The sequence below is a fragment of the Eubalaena glacialis genome, chromosome 3 (genome assembly GCF_028564815.1).
Source record: "Eubalaena glacialis isolate mEubGla1 chromosome 3, mEubGla1.1.hap2.+ XY, whole genome shotgun sequence".
Lineage (NCBI taxonomy): Eukaryota > Metazoa > Chordata > Mammalia > Artiodactyla > Balaenidae > Eubalaena > Eubalaena glacialis.
Genome location: NC_083718.1, coordinates 53,657,265 through 53,670,489, shown reverse-complemented (window position 1 = coordinate 53,670,489; position 13,225 = coordinate 53,657,265). Strand labels below are relative to the sequence as shown.

Genomic DNA, 13,225 nt, shown 5'->3' with positions numbered 1-13,225 from the left:
TTTTTTTTTCTATGTAATTTCCATGTTTAGTGAAATAAACAGTGTTTTTAAATGATACTTATTTTTATAAGATATGCATGACACAATGAAATGTCTTTTTCATGATTTTGCTATGACTGGACATCTACTTTGTATGTGTGTATATATGTGTCTGAATTGTTGGGAAGAAAATAAGATTTAACTAGTTTCATTTCAGTTATTTTAAATATTTTAAGAACTTCCAAAGAAAGGTTACTGGAGAGTATATTTCTTTATAATTTTTCTCTCTCCTTTTATGTGATGTTAAGACATCAGCTGATGACTCACAATCAATTTAAAATGGTAAAATTCCACTTTGATTTTAATATGACTTAAAAACTATGAAACTACTATTAATAACCAAGAGGAAGTACAGTTAAATATGGCTGTCTTGTCACCAGGAACTGAATCCTTGCAGAATGTCCAAAGTTCACTAACCAAAAGTTTTTCAACTTCCAGCTACTTATCTTATCAAGAACAGGGTACCTTGAGATTTATTTGCAGTTTCAAATAGTGCAATTAGAAAGTGAAAACAAATAGGAAGACACCCCCCCTCCCCATAGAGATTTAGGGGAAAAGAAAGGATGCAGATCACTAATAATTTTTTTCTGAAGCTCAAATTTTAAATGTTAGATTGACTTTACATTGGTGCTTTTTATTAATAGTTACTGAGTTAACTTTATTTTTAAGTTAAATAAAAAGATTCTGTATCTCTTTTAGAAACTACATCTGACCAGAGTGACATTGAAGGTAGGATCAGAGCCCTGAAGGATGAACTACGGAAAAGAAAATCAGTTGTGGACCAACTGAAGAAGGAACAGAAAAAAAGGCAAAAGGAAAGACTGAAAGCCCAAGAAGCCAGTCTAATCAAACAATTGGAGGTTAGACATAAGAAGAAAGGGGTTTAATTTCAAGGCTAATGTAAATGTGAACCCTGAAATGTTTTTAGTGTTGTTAATAAAGTAATGGATTAGAATTTTTCAATATTAATTTTGTACCACATTTTAACCTAACTTTAAAAAAAAATCTGAACAAACTCTTGCTTGAAAGATTAAATTAAATATTAAATTAAAATGTTAAATATTATAATATCAGGTATTAAAGTAAATAGTAAAAGTATTAAAATAAGTTTTTTTCTAAAGAAGAAAGATTAGGCCTATGAAAGAAAAATTGGTATCCGTGTCCTCTAAAGCAAAGAACCATTAGATAAATAATCCTAGCTATTGGAACTGTTACTGCCTTTTTTTTTTTTTTTTTTTTTAAAGTGGAGTGGTGTTTCATGCCACACGACTTATTAGTATGACTCTTCGTACTGTTTGAATGGCTCCTAAATAATAACTCTAAACTTGACTTTCCTTAACTCCAGCAACCTTCCCTGATTCTACCCCAGTCTGGAAACATAGTTTTTATGTCTTCCTCATTCTGTTTTCTCCCATCCATTCAGTCACCAGATCCCATTGATACTTTTTTCATAAATCTTCTTGCTTGTCCCTTTCCATTCCTACTGCCATCAAGCTATTTGGGGCCCTTATGTCCTCTTGCCTCTGTTGTCTACATAGCCTCTTAAATGTCCCTGCCTCTGGTCGCTTCCCTATAGCTTACATGCATTCTGCCAGCCTAGTGTTCCTAAACACCACATTCGTTATAGAACCGGTCTGAACTTCCCGCTCATCGTAAGAATCCCTTCTCATGGCCTGACCTGAGAAGATCATTCAGCTTCTATCCAGACACTTCCAGTAATAGCAAATTTCAGATTTTCAAGGCAGTTGGTTTCATCGGTTGGACTCTAGGTGCTCTAAGTGTTAGAAAGCTCTTTGTTATGTTTAGCCAGAATTTCTGTTCTTTTAATCATCCTTGTGTGGTAACACCAAACATGTGTCCTCCTACATTAATTAACTTAATCAGGTGCCTATTTATGTGCTGGAAACTCAGCTAATTACTTTACACATATTTTTCATTTTATCCTCAAAGTAACAAGATGTGGATATTAACTATCCCTCTGTTACAGATGAGGAAACTAAGTTTTAGTGAGATTAATGATATCCAGAGACACACAGCTCACATGTGTTAAAACTAGGATTTTAATCTAGCTCGAATTCCAAATTCTGTGCCCCTGCTGTTACACTACATTATCTTCCACATAGAAAATAGACCTGCTAACAGATCTGGAGAAGATAGACGTTTACACAGGCACACAACACAGAGATGGGAACGGGAATTGTAACTTGCACATATGTTTAGAAGTAAGAAAAAGTGGTTAAGATTCAGTGGCCATGCTGAGAAGTTCATGTTGGAAAGTAGTGAGGAATAAAATTTAAAAATAAAGATCATGTTCAGGGCCTTAGAAACCAGACTGATAAGTTTGGACTTCATCCTATATAGGTCTGTAGTGTTCAACCTGACTATACATTAGAATTAACTGAGGAGATTTTTTGGAAAATACAAATATCCAGGCTCACTCCCAGAGATTTTGATTTAATTGGTCTAGGGTGGGGCCCAGGATTTAAAAGTACTGCTTGCTATAGGTCATGCGGAGCCATTGAAAGCTAAACGAAATACTGTTAGATTGAATGGCATTGCCCAAAAAGTTCATTAATAGGTATGTCACCTGGAAAGGTATCTAGAGAAGGATACAAAAGATCCATCTCATTCAGCATTCTATTAAACAGTTTAAATAAAGGCAAAAGAAAGTTCTGTATTTAGATTTTACAATTATAGTATATGATAGAGAAATATATAATACATAGCAGTTCGTGTGAAAAAAAATCTTTTGGGTTTTATTTGATCACATATTTAATAAATGAACTACACTCATATAAGTATAGCTTTCAGATCTGAGAAATCATTGTCCTTATGTATACCTAGCTAGCCAAATCATCTAGCTGTAGTATATGTTTAATACCAATGTTTATCAAAACATTGACAATTCAGAGGAAGGTAACATAGATGGTGATAGTTATAAAAACAGTGATTTTAGCCTAAGTTTTAGGGAACTGTAGCAGTTGACAAACATCCATGTGCTCATTCACTCAGCCTCCTTTGAGCCAGACACTGTGAGTAGGTACTGGACATACCGTGTTGAGCAAAACAGCTGTAGTCTTAAACGTGAGAGATGTAAAAGTAGGGATTAATTTTAGCCTAGAAAACTGAGCTTTTTCTAATAGAAGGAGGGCTTCCCTTAGATTTCATTCAAGTTAGAATTATAAATTAGTGAAGTTTTGTTTACAGAATGGCTAATGACTAAGAAATATTTTTGCAATTCTATACTATCATACTCCCAACCACTCTCTTCTCTCTCCTTGAGATTTGTATTCCTGAAGTGCTCACCCCTTAAGAAGCTTACTGCCATTGAAACTTAGTGTAATGGCTAAACTTCTTAAAAATACCAGGAAAGTGTTAAGACATCCTTTAAAGAATAATTATATAATTAGCTAAAGAAGTTTTTTAATGTGGCAGGGCCTGAACTATTGCTTCAAAAGTATTAAACTTCTGTAGACTGAGACTGTCATTTCCTAATTGATATTAGTATTACAATTATACAGCTTGCTTATACATAGACTATTTCAAGAAGGCTATACAAGTAACTGATTTTAGAACTCTGGGAAATAATACTGATGCAGGGAGAAAGAATTTTATATCTTTTTTACGGTTTGAATATTTTACCATAAAATATACTATTTTATAATTTAAGATAGTTTAAAAAATTCTGTGTAGTGACTCCTTTGATTTTTCTAAACTTAGTCATATGATGAATTCATTAAGAAAACTGAAGCCGAGCTTAGCCGAGATTTGGAAACATCACCAACAGCCAAGCCTCAGATTAAAACGCTCTCCTCAGCTTCTGAAAAACCCAAGATCAAGTCCCTTCCACTACACAGGTAGAAATTTTTGGTAACTAACCTATATTCTGCCTTGTTTAAGAAAGGAATAAGGAAAGGTTTTGAGTAGAAGCTATCTTTTAAGTAACTGTGAAATTGTAGAAGTGAAAATACTAGTTTATATTTTCAGTTTCACTAAAGTAAATTTGTTATTTATGATATAATCACAAATAAAATTTATAATAAGATACAGATTTTAAAATATATTTTGAGTCCTGAAATCTGATGGGAGCAGTAAAAATAGTACTCTCCAGCATTGCTATTATAGCATCGTAAGTTGGTATAGTTGTTTTGGAAAACAGTTTGGCAATGTTTCAAAAGTCAAAAACAATCTGTAACTTTTGATTCAATAATTCCACTTTTGAAAATCTAGCTTGAGAAAATATGGGCTATCAAAAATATCTATTTGCATGAATATGTTTATCATAACGTCTTTTATATTATGTTTATAACATAAACACTGGAAGCAACCTTTATGTCCAGAACTGGTGAATAGCCCAGTAAATGATGGTTCTTTCCAGGGATGGAATATTATGCAATCAGTGAATACAAATACAGAAGATACAAAGTAGCACTATTAGAATATATAATATGGTATATAAGAAAGTCAAGTAGTAATATTTAAACTAAATTTTGAGTGAGTAGAGGTTATATAGGTAAGTGGGACTGAGAAATAGGGGATATTTCAGAGAGAAGGGCACTCATGAGTGACCAGAAGCAACAGAGAGCTTGGCATATCATGGAAGCTGAATGTCATAGGATGTAGCTGGAGTTAGGAGAAGAGACTGGAAAAATAAAAAACAAATTGTGATAACCTTGTACTCACGCATTCTTAGTAGTTTCTAATTTACTTTTTTAGAAGATGTGACGCTGTTAAAATTTTTTAAAAAGCATATTTTAGGATATTTTTTGTTTTTTAGGAATGTTACAGAGGCTCATTACAATTAATTTAGCATTACCTGGGTTTGAATCCTGACTCCAGTACCAGCTAGCTTTTTAATTTGGGGCAACTTATTTAACCTCTCTGTGCTTCTATTTTGTAATAGGGATTTATATCCCTATACCAACACCTGAGTAATAAACTTGTTATGAGAGTTAAAAGACTTAACTTAGAACAGGGCCTAGCACACAATTAGCACTATGTATTAGTTGTTATTATTATTGCTACTAGAATATTGAGGGAAGTGGTAAAAAGAAAAAAGTTTAAATCGTATCATACCTAACTATCCCAAAACAACAGATGTCAACAATTAGATATATTTCCATCTAGGATTTTTTATGCTTAGATTTTGTGTGTAATTTTGTTACTTATACATTTTTCCTTTATATTACATTATACATAAGTTTTATTTTAATTTCTACAATCCATTGAATGGTTTTATAGTTTTATTAACCAGAGAATGGTAGAATCAGATTTCTGTTTAGAGAAATCTTTCTGACTACAATATGAAGGAAAGATAGAAAGGGGTGAGTTTAGAAGCAGGGATAACAGTAGTCTAAGCCAGCCCTCAGATAGCCACTGTAATAAGAATAGAGAATAGGAGATAGATTTTAGGAATTTTTAAGAAGTATACTTAACAAATTAAAGTGCTAGATAGGGAAGCAGGGAAAAGCTGGATGACTCCCGTGTTTCTCTTAAATAGTAGTTTGTTGGGTCAAAGTTCCAAAGGAAAATCAGGTGTTCTTCAGTGGGAGTCTTATGATTTTGGTTTTAAAATGTTAATTTTGAGGTACCTGTAGTTCATCTAAGTGGAATTATCCAGGAAAGGTGTTAGCTTTTTAATTTGGGGTGATCAGCATATAGATGGTGGTTGAAGCTATAAATATAACAACATTTGGGTGAACATTTGGGTGAAAAAGGTATGCATTCAGAGAGAATAAAAGGGAGCCAAGTACTAAATATGATAAAATAGCAACATTTAAGGGGGTTATAAAGAAGTAGGAGTAGAAGCCAAATATTATGACTTAGCAAATAAAAAGAAAGCAAGAAAATGAAGATGGTGAATGTCAACTTAAAGCATGAAAGAGGACAGTAGCACCAGGTGGAGGAATAAAGAATTGAGGGGGAAAAGTCTGCTCAGTATTCTGTAACAACCTAAATGGGAAAAGAAGTTTAAAAAGAATAGATATATGTATAACTGAATCACTTTGCTGTATACCTGAAACTAACACAACATTTTAAGTCAACTACAGTCCAATATAAAATAAAAATTTTAAAAAAGAAGGAAAAAAAAAGACTGGGGGGGTGGGATTTTTTTGAGGCTTGAGGCATACATGTAAGCTGAGGGGAAAAAAAATCACCAGATTGAAGGACTAAAGATTGTAGGAAAAAGAATGGACAATTGAGGAATACCATCAATGAGGCTGTGGAAATGTATGGGATTTGGGGCAGAAAGAAGTTTGAACAGTGTGAGAGATACACCTTTTTCTTCCTTGCAGACAGGAGGAAAGGCAGTTGGGATGGCTGTGAATATAGATAAATTTGTAGGTAAAAAGGTTGAAGATAAGAAGGGTCATGCTGATGGCCTCTGTTTCTCTCATTAAAAGAGGCAAGATCATCTACGGAGTGTGATGAAGGCCACAAATAGACTTGGTGGAAGTGGCAAAGGTTGGAATACTTCCTGCGAAGAAGAAAAAAGAAGCAGTTGTCTAAGAATTGACTGCTTTTTGTTACCAGTTACTACAGTATCAGCAATATATTTATTTCTGTTTATTAATCTTTCTACTTCAGATCTGAAACAGCAAAGAATTGGAAATCACTGACAGAGTCAGAACGTTCCAGAGGATCCCTGGAGTCTATTGCTGAACATGTTGGTATGTAACTAGAAAAAATAATCACATAGTATCTACATAGACTAAAGATTATACAAGTGCCTACAAAATTCCACCTCTACAGCTTTTTGGTTAAAAAGTGAGCTTCATAAAGATAATAGGTTATTTAATATTTTAAGTTACTTTTATATTTTAAGTGATTTGTTGGTTATGCCTAAGTTATGTGAATCAGTCTTTATTGTCCCAATAACTGATGAAAACTGAGGCATAAAGACATTAATCTAAAATGGCTGTGAGTGTATCATCAGTATCTAAATTCTCCCTTTATCAGATTTTGTATCTGATTATATATATTTTCAGCCTATGCTGTTTCTCAGTGTAAGTAGTTACATACATTTTTTTTTCAATTTAATCCAAAGAAAGATAAGAACTATTGAAAATAAAGTATAATTCAATGAGGAAATAAAACTGAGACATGAAAAAGCCTACCTAGTAACAATGACAAAACAGAGATTTGAATTCAAAACTTTTAATTCTTGGTTTGTTAGTTCATCAAATCTTATTTTCTTCTTGTTTTGCAATTTTAGCTCTTAAAGTGCTATATTTGCAGAAATAGTTGATTTTTTTTCCTTTTTTTACATTCAAGAGGTTAGTTAAAGTCCCTGCATTTGTCCTTCCTTCATTGCTTTCATTTTCGAAGAATATGTGTAATATCCATCATACAATTCTGTTTTTGCATGATTTGAGGATTAACATCTCCATAAACTTTGATCCATTTTTCTTTACTTTGTAAGTTGACAACACTTAAAAAATTATACCAAACTTTAAATTTTCAGTCATTTTTTAAATGTTCTGTTTATTGTTGGTACAGTATATTCTCTTAAAGGAAAAACTTACCTTATACAGTAACCTGTAAAACAGGTCCTATTTATTGACCAGAGCTTTTTCTCACCAATATTTAGCTTTTATTTAAACTTTGGTTCCAGAAATTGAAATTTGTGATTAGATAATTTTGATGTGATCTTTTTTTCCCCTTTAAGATGCTGCATTGGCAGGTTCTGAGAGATCAGTGTCAGAAAGGTCTTTATCTGCATATGCAAAGAGAATGATTGAATTGGACAGTCGAACAGAAGAGCACTTTCAGACTTCTTCTCCAATTCTCAGATCATCAAGGAGAACCAGAGCAGAATCTGGAGATTCTCTAGAAAATGTCCCTTCATTACCTCTTCTCAAAGAATTAACTGCCGCTAATAGAATTCTTGATGTGTCAGGTGCCAAGGTTGAAGAAGAATCTAGTCAAAAATCAGAAATACACGAAGTAGAATATGCAAAATTGGAGGAGAGTGCAATTGAAGATGCCTATTCTAAACAATCTAGGAAGCCTGATGTCTTCCTGAAACTAGACCTGGAACAGGGAGATTCATCTGAAATTCTTTCAAGGAAAGATCTTTCTTTAGATTCTATAAATGTTCAGAAAGACTTAGTTAGATTAGCCATTGAAAATCTTCATAAAAAAGAGTCAAAAGAGAGACAGTCAGATCAAGATATGGGTCATAGTGCAAACATCCAATCAGAAAAAGACTCTCATGTACAAAAGAATATAAAGGGCAGAGACTCATCTTGGTCAGAACATCTTTTTGCACCTAAAGAGATATCATACTCTGAAGATTTTGAAGTATCTTCTTTCAAGAAAGACATTTCAGCTGAATTGTACAAAGATGACTTTGAGGTGACATCTTTGTTGTCACTCAGGAAAGACTCTCAGTCTTGCAGAGAGAAGTCACAGGCAACAAGGATCTCTAGAAGCAGAGCCACTAGCTTTGGTAGTGATGATGAAATCAGTGAGTGCCTCAGTGAGAAAAGCCTTTCTATTCATAGCAATGTCCATTCTGAAAGGCTGTTAGAACTCAAGTCCCCCACTGAGCTTATGAAGAGTAAGGAGCGCAGTGATGTAGAGCATGAACAGAGACTTACTGAATCCCCTTCCTTAGCTTCAGCTTCTCTTGCAGATGAGTTACTTGATTTCCACATCGGTGATAGGGTGTTGATTGGCAATGTTCAGCCAGGAACTCTTCGATTCAAAGGTGTGACTAGTTTTGCTAAAGGATTTTGGGCTGGAGTGGAGTTGGATAAACCTGAAGGAAATAACAATGGAACATATGATGGCATTGTATACTTTGTGTGCAAAGAGAAGCATGGGATTTTTGCTCCTCCTCAAAAAATATCTCACATTTCAGAAAACTTTGATGACTATGTAGACATAAATGAAGATGAAGACTCTTATTCAGATGAACAATATCAATACTATAATCAAGAACAAAAAGATACAGAGGGTCCCAAGTTTGACAGAGAAAAGGATGCAATTGAGTGTTTTTATAAGGAATCTCAACCTAGTATGCATGACACAGAAGCCTCAGTTGATAGAAGCCTTAAAATAGAAACAGACAATATACAGGACATTTCTGGAGTACTTGAAGCCCATATTCACCAGCAGACTTCAGTGGATTCACTGATTTCTTCAAAGGAAAACAAAGACCTTGTTTCTGGTGCCACGGAAAAGGTTTCCGCTGCTGTAGAAGACGATACTTTAGATAATACCTTTTCTGAAGAATTAAGGAAGCAACAGCAGTTTACCGAAAAGGAAGAGAACCTATATCCCGAAGTTTCAGAAAAGCTTTCTACCCCACTTCTGGACCTTTTAGCAAGAGAAAAGAACCAATTGGAAGCCCAGCTGAGGTCATCACCAAGTGAGGAAAAAAAGTCAAAGGAACAACTAGAAACAGTCAGCTTACTGACAGACAGTTTACTAAAAGTCTTTGTGAAGGACACAGTCAATCAACTACAACAAATCAAAAAAGCTAGGAATGAGAAAATCCAGCTTAGCAATCAAGAGCTTCTTGTTGATGATCAAAAGAAAGTACCACCCCAAGGCCTATCCCAGAATCTTGAGGAACAGTCACCAAGTGTTCCAGGTTGCTTCTTAAGGTCTGAATTGGAAGATGAGAAAGAAGAGATTTCCTCACCAGATATGTGTCCTAGACCTGTAAGTATTTTGTCTAGAAAAATTGTCAATTAACCTTGCCTTTATAGTACATTTTAATTCTGTAGCTCCTGATAGGTTTTTTGGTGATGTGTTGTTTGTTAAATAAAAATCACTTCACTAGTTTGTAAAGGCCATGTAGCTGTTTTTTCTGTTTGAAGTATAATTGCCCTCTATTATGTCATGAGTGGTCACTATAGAGTTGTCACAAACACTGGCAGGTTTATGCTGGGTTGAAAACCCCCGTATACTGTCCACAGATTAGATTCCCTTCCGGATTCACTGAATAAATTTATTCCATGGATATTTCCATTGGTTCTCAACCCAATTCTTTTTTGCCTATGAAATTATTTGTTCACATATCTACTTAGTCATAGTTGCCTTGCAGAAATTACCAGTTGTGATGTTGATTCTGGTAAAACTGAAATATATCCACTATGACATATACTCAGACCATCAGCTTATTTAGGTTGCCCATGGACAATTGAACAGCAGTAATGATTTTGAGTAACTTGAGCCAGATAATCACCAAAGGTGAGAATTTTATATCTCATTTCCATATCTCAGAAGCAAAACAGTTCTTCAGAAACAGAATAATGATGATACAAAAAGGAAAAACTGATCAATAAACATTTTATTAAAATCAATTGTAAGGCTTATGTGAGCAGAATTACAGGAAACAGGATAGTTTTTTCTTAAATTGTTCATTAGTAGCCACCATATTGTTTTTGTTTTGCTTATTTATAGAGAAATAGTAAATATACAAATAATATATTTGCTTTGTCTTTTCAATCTTTTTGTCTTTCAAAAAAAAGCCCAAACTTGTTAAGTGATCTGAGGTTACTAAATGGTGCTCTGTTTGAATGGTTCCATTTCTGTAGGAGAGTCCAGTATTTGGTGCCAGTGGGCAGGAAGAGCTTGCTAAGAGACTTGCTGAACTTGAGATTAGCCGGGAGTTCCTGAGCGTGTTAGGAGATGATCAAGACTGGTTTGATGAAGACTTTGGTTTGAGCTCTTCTCACAAGATACAAAAGAATAAGGCAGAAGAAACAATTGTACCTCTAATGGCAGAACCTAAGGGAGCTCCACAAAAGCCATGTGAAACATTATTGGCAGTCCCACATACTGCGGAGGAAGTAGAAATTCTTGTACATGATGCGGCAGAAGAACTTTGGAATTGGAAAGAATTAGGTCATGATCTTCACAGCATCAGTATTCCTACAAAACTGCTTGGCTGTGCCAGTAAGGGTCTAGATATAGAAAGCACTAGTAAAAGGGTGTACAAACAGGTATGTAACATGGAAGGATAATTCTAATTTTTAAACTTCTCTCTGTTGTCTGAAATTTGGATTCTTAGCCATTTTAATTTGTTTATTTTTCTCTATCAAGGCGGTTTTTGATTTAACAAAAGAGATTTTTGAGGAAATATTTGCCGAGGATCCCAACTTGAATCAACCTGTCTGGATGAAGCCATGTAGAATCAACTCTAGTTATTTCCGACGAGTGAAAAATCCAAATAACCTTGATGAAATCAAGGTAAACTGCAAACTGTAGAGTATCTCCTTTTTTGATTTGCTGTTCATTTGTACAGATTTGTAAATGTCATAAAAGCAAGTATTATTATTATTATCTTGTGTATTATTCACCATTCTGTCCTCAAGGCCTGTCCCATAGTAAGTATTCAGTAAATATTTGTTGATTCGTTCAGTCCATGAGCAGTAGAGGGATGAGGGTGGGAGGGAATCCCAAATCCTCAATTTTTTGCAGAACAAATATATATATATATTATAATATTTAAGAAAAAAATCAGCAAATATTCAGGGAGATAAATTATTGCAATTCATATGAGTTTTAGGTGAGTTTTTAATGACTTAGAGGTAGATATAATATTCTAAAAGTACATGAAAACATGTCCTATATCAAACATGCCAACCCTAGACACGTAGATGTTAACTTTCCATCTTTGATTTCGGAGGTTTCAAATTGGTTATGTAGTTTTGAAATATGTGGGAGAGTAATGTGATATACAAAAAATATTGCTTGTTGTCTAAGAAGCCCCTGAAAAGATTAAGTGCCCTGAAGCTACAAGGACTCTCGACAAACCAACTTTAAAATCACATTGGTGGAAATCTCTCTGCCTACTCAGCTATTTTTAAAATATAGCAAAGGTTATATTTTCATTGCAGTGCCTCTCAAACTTTAATGTGCATCTGAGTCGTCTGGGGATTTTGGTAAAATGCAGATTCCTTACTGAGTAGATCTGGAGTAGGACTGGAAATTCTGCATGTCTAACAGGCTTCCAAGTGATGCTGATGTGGCTGATCCTAGGGTCATTTTGAGTAGCAAGACTCTAGAGTTATGATTCTCAAACTTATTTGATCACAGGACGCTTTTTTTTCCCCCAGAGAGTATACCTCCAATTACTTATCTTACTTATCTTATCTTATCTTATTTTCTTACATCATCCAGTAGTATATGTGGACTATCAAAATACATTAAAGGAACATATACATTATTCTGGTATATAACGTGAGGGGAGGCATTGTCTAAACAATTCAGTCTTTTTTTTCTTGAGATATAATTGACATGTAACATATTAGTTTCAGGATTCGATCTTTGTACATATTGTGAAAAGAGCACCACAGTAAGTCTGGTTAACATCCATCACCACACATACGATAGTTACAGTTGTTGTTTTTTTTTCTTGTGGTGAGAACTTTTAAGATCTCCTCTGTTAGCAACTTTGAAATATATAATACAGTATTAACTATAGAAAGGTTTTAGAAATATTTTGTACTGACAGAATACCAGCAGACATTTATGAGATGTAATGTATGCTTACGTCGAGGGTAGGCAAACTAGAGCCCACAGGCCAAATCCAGCCCACCACATGTTTTTAAAAATAAAGTTGTATTGGACCATAGCCACACCTAGTTACTTATATATTGTCCATGGCTGCTTTCCGCTACACCAACAGAGTTGAGTAGTTGCAATAGCGACCATATGGCCCACAAAGCCTGAAATATTTACAGTCTGGTCCTTCACAGAAAAAGTTTGCTGACCCTTGCTTAGATTAAAGTAAGCAGGAAAAAAAAAAGTTTTCAAAGATTGACTTGATAGATTTTAAAAAAACAACTTTTAAAATGATTTTCAACTTTGAGGAATGGAGCATCAGAACCACCTGAGGAGCTTTTTCAAAACAGTGGTGCACTTCATTCCTTTCAGCCCTCAGCAGTTGATACATCCTTGAATGCGTGTGTGTGTGTGTGTAGGTGGGGAGTGGTGTGGTTTGGAGGACATTGGTAGTTTGAGAATCTTCTCAAATGATTCTAATTCATAAATGTGTTCTTTCCCCTATTAAGACATTTTTTTTAATAGAAGAACCATAAAAAGTAATAACCCATTATTTTATTAATAACAAAGAACAAATACATTGAAATAAGACAAGGTACATTATATATACCAGCATTCATCAGAATGCATACATCATTGTAACACACAATGATGCTGCCTTCCA

At 34.3% G+C, this 13,225-nt stretch overlaps 1 protein-coding gene across 5 annotated transcripts in view; it reads left to right on the top strand.

Moving 5' to 3' along the window:
* Positions 1–13,225, top strand: part of CEP350 (centrosomal protein 350) — a 133,051-nt gene that overhangs the window by 109,343 nt on the left and 10,483 nt on the right. For all 5 annotated transcript variants that reach the window (XM_061183056.1, XM_061183054.1, XM_061183055.1 and 2 more), the window contains 6 exons: positions 739–899; positions 3,760–3,896; positions 6,628–6,710; positions 7,709–9,711; positions 10,590–10,997; positions 11,098–11,244. In XM_061183056.1, coding sequence (XP_061039039.1) covers positions 739–899; positions 3,760–3,896; positions 6,628–6,710; positions 7,709–9,711; positions 10,590–10,997; positions 11,098–11,244 — 2,939 coding nt within the window. The remainder of the gene's footprint in view (positions 1–738; positions 900–3,759; positions 3,897–6,627; positions 6,711–7,708; positions 9,712–10,589; positions 10,998–11,097; positions 11,245–13,225) is intronic.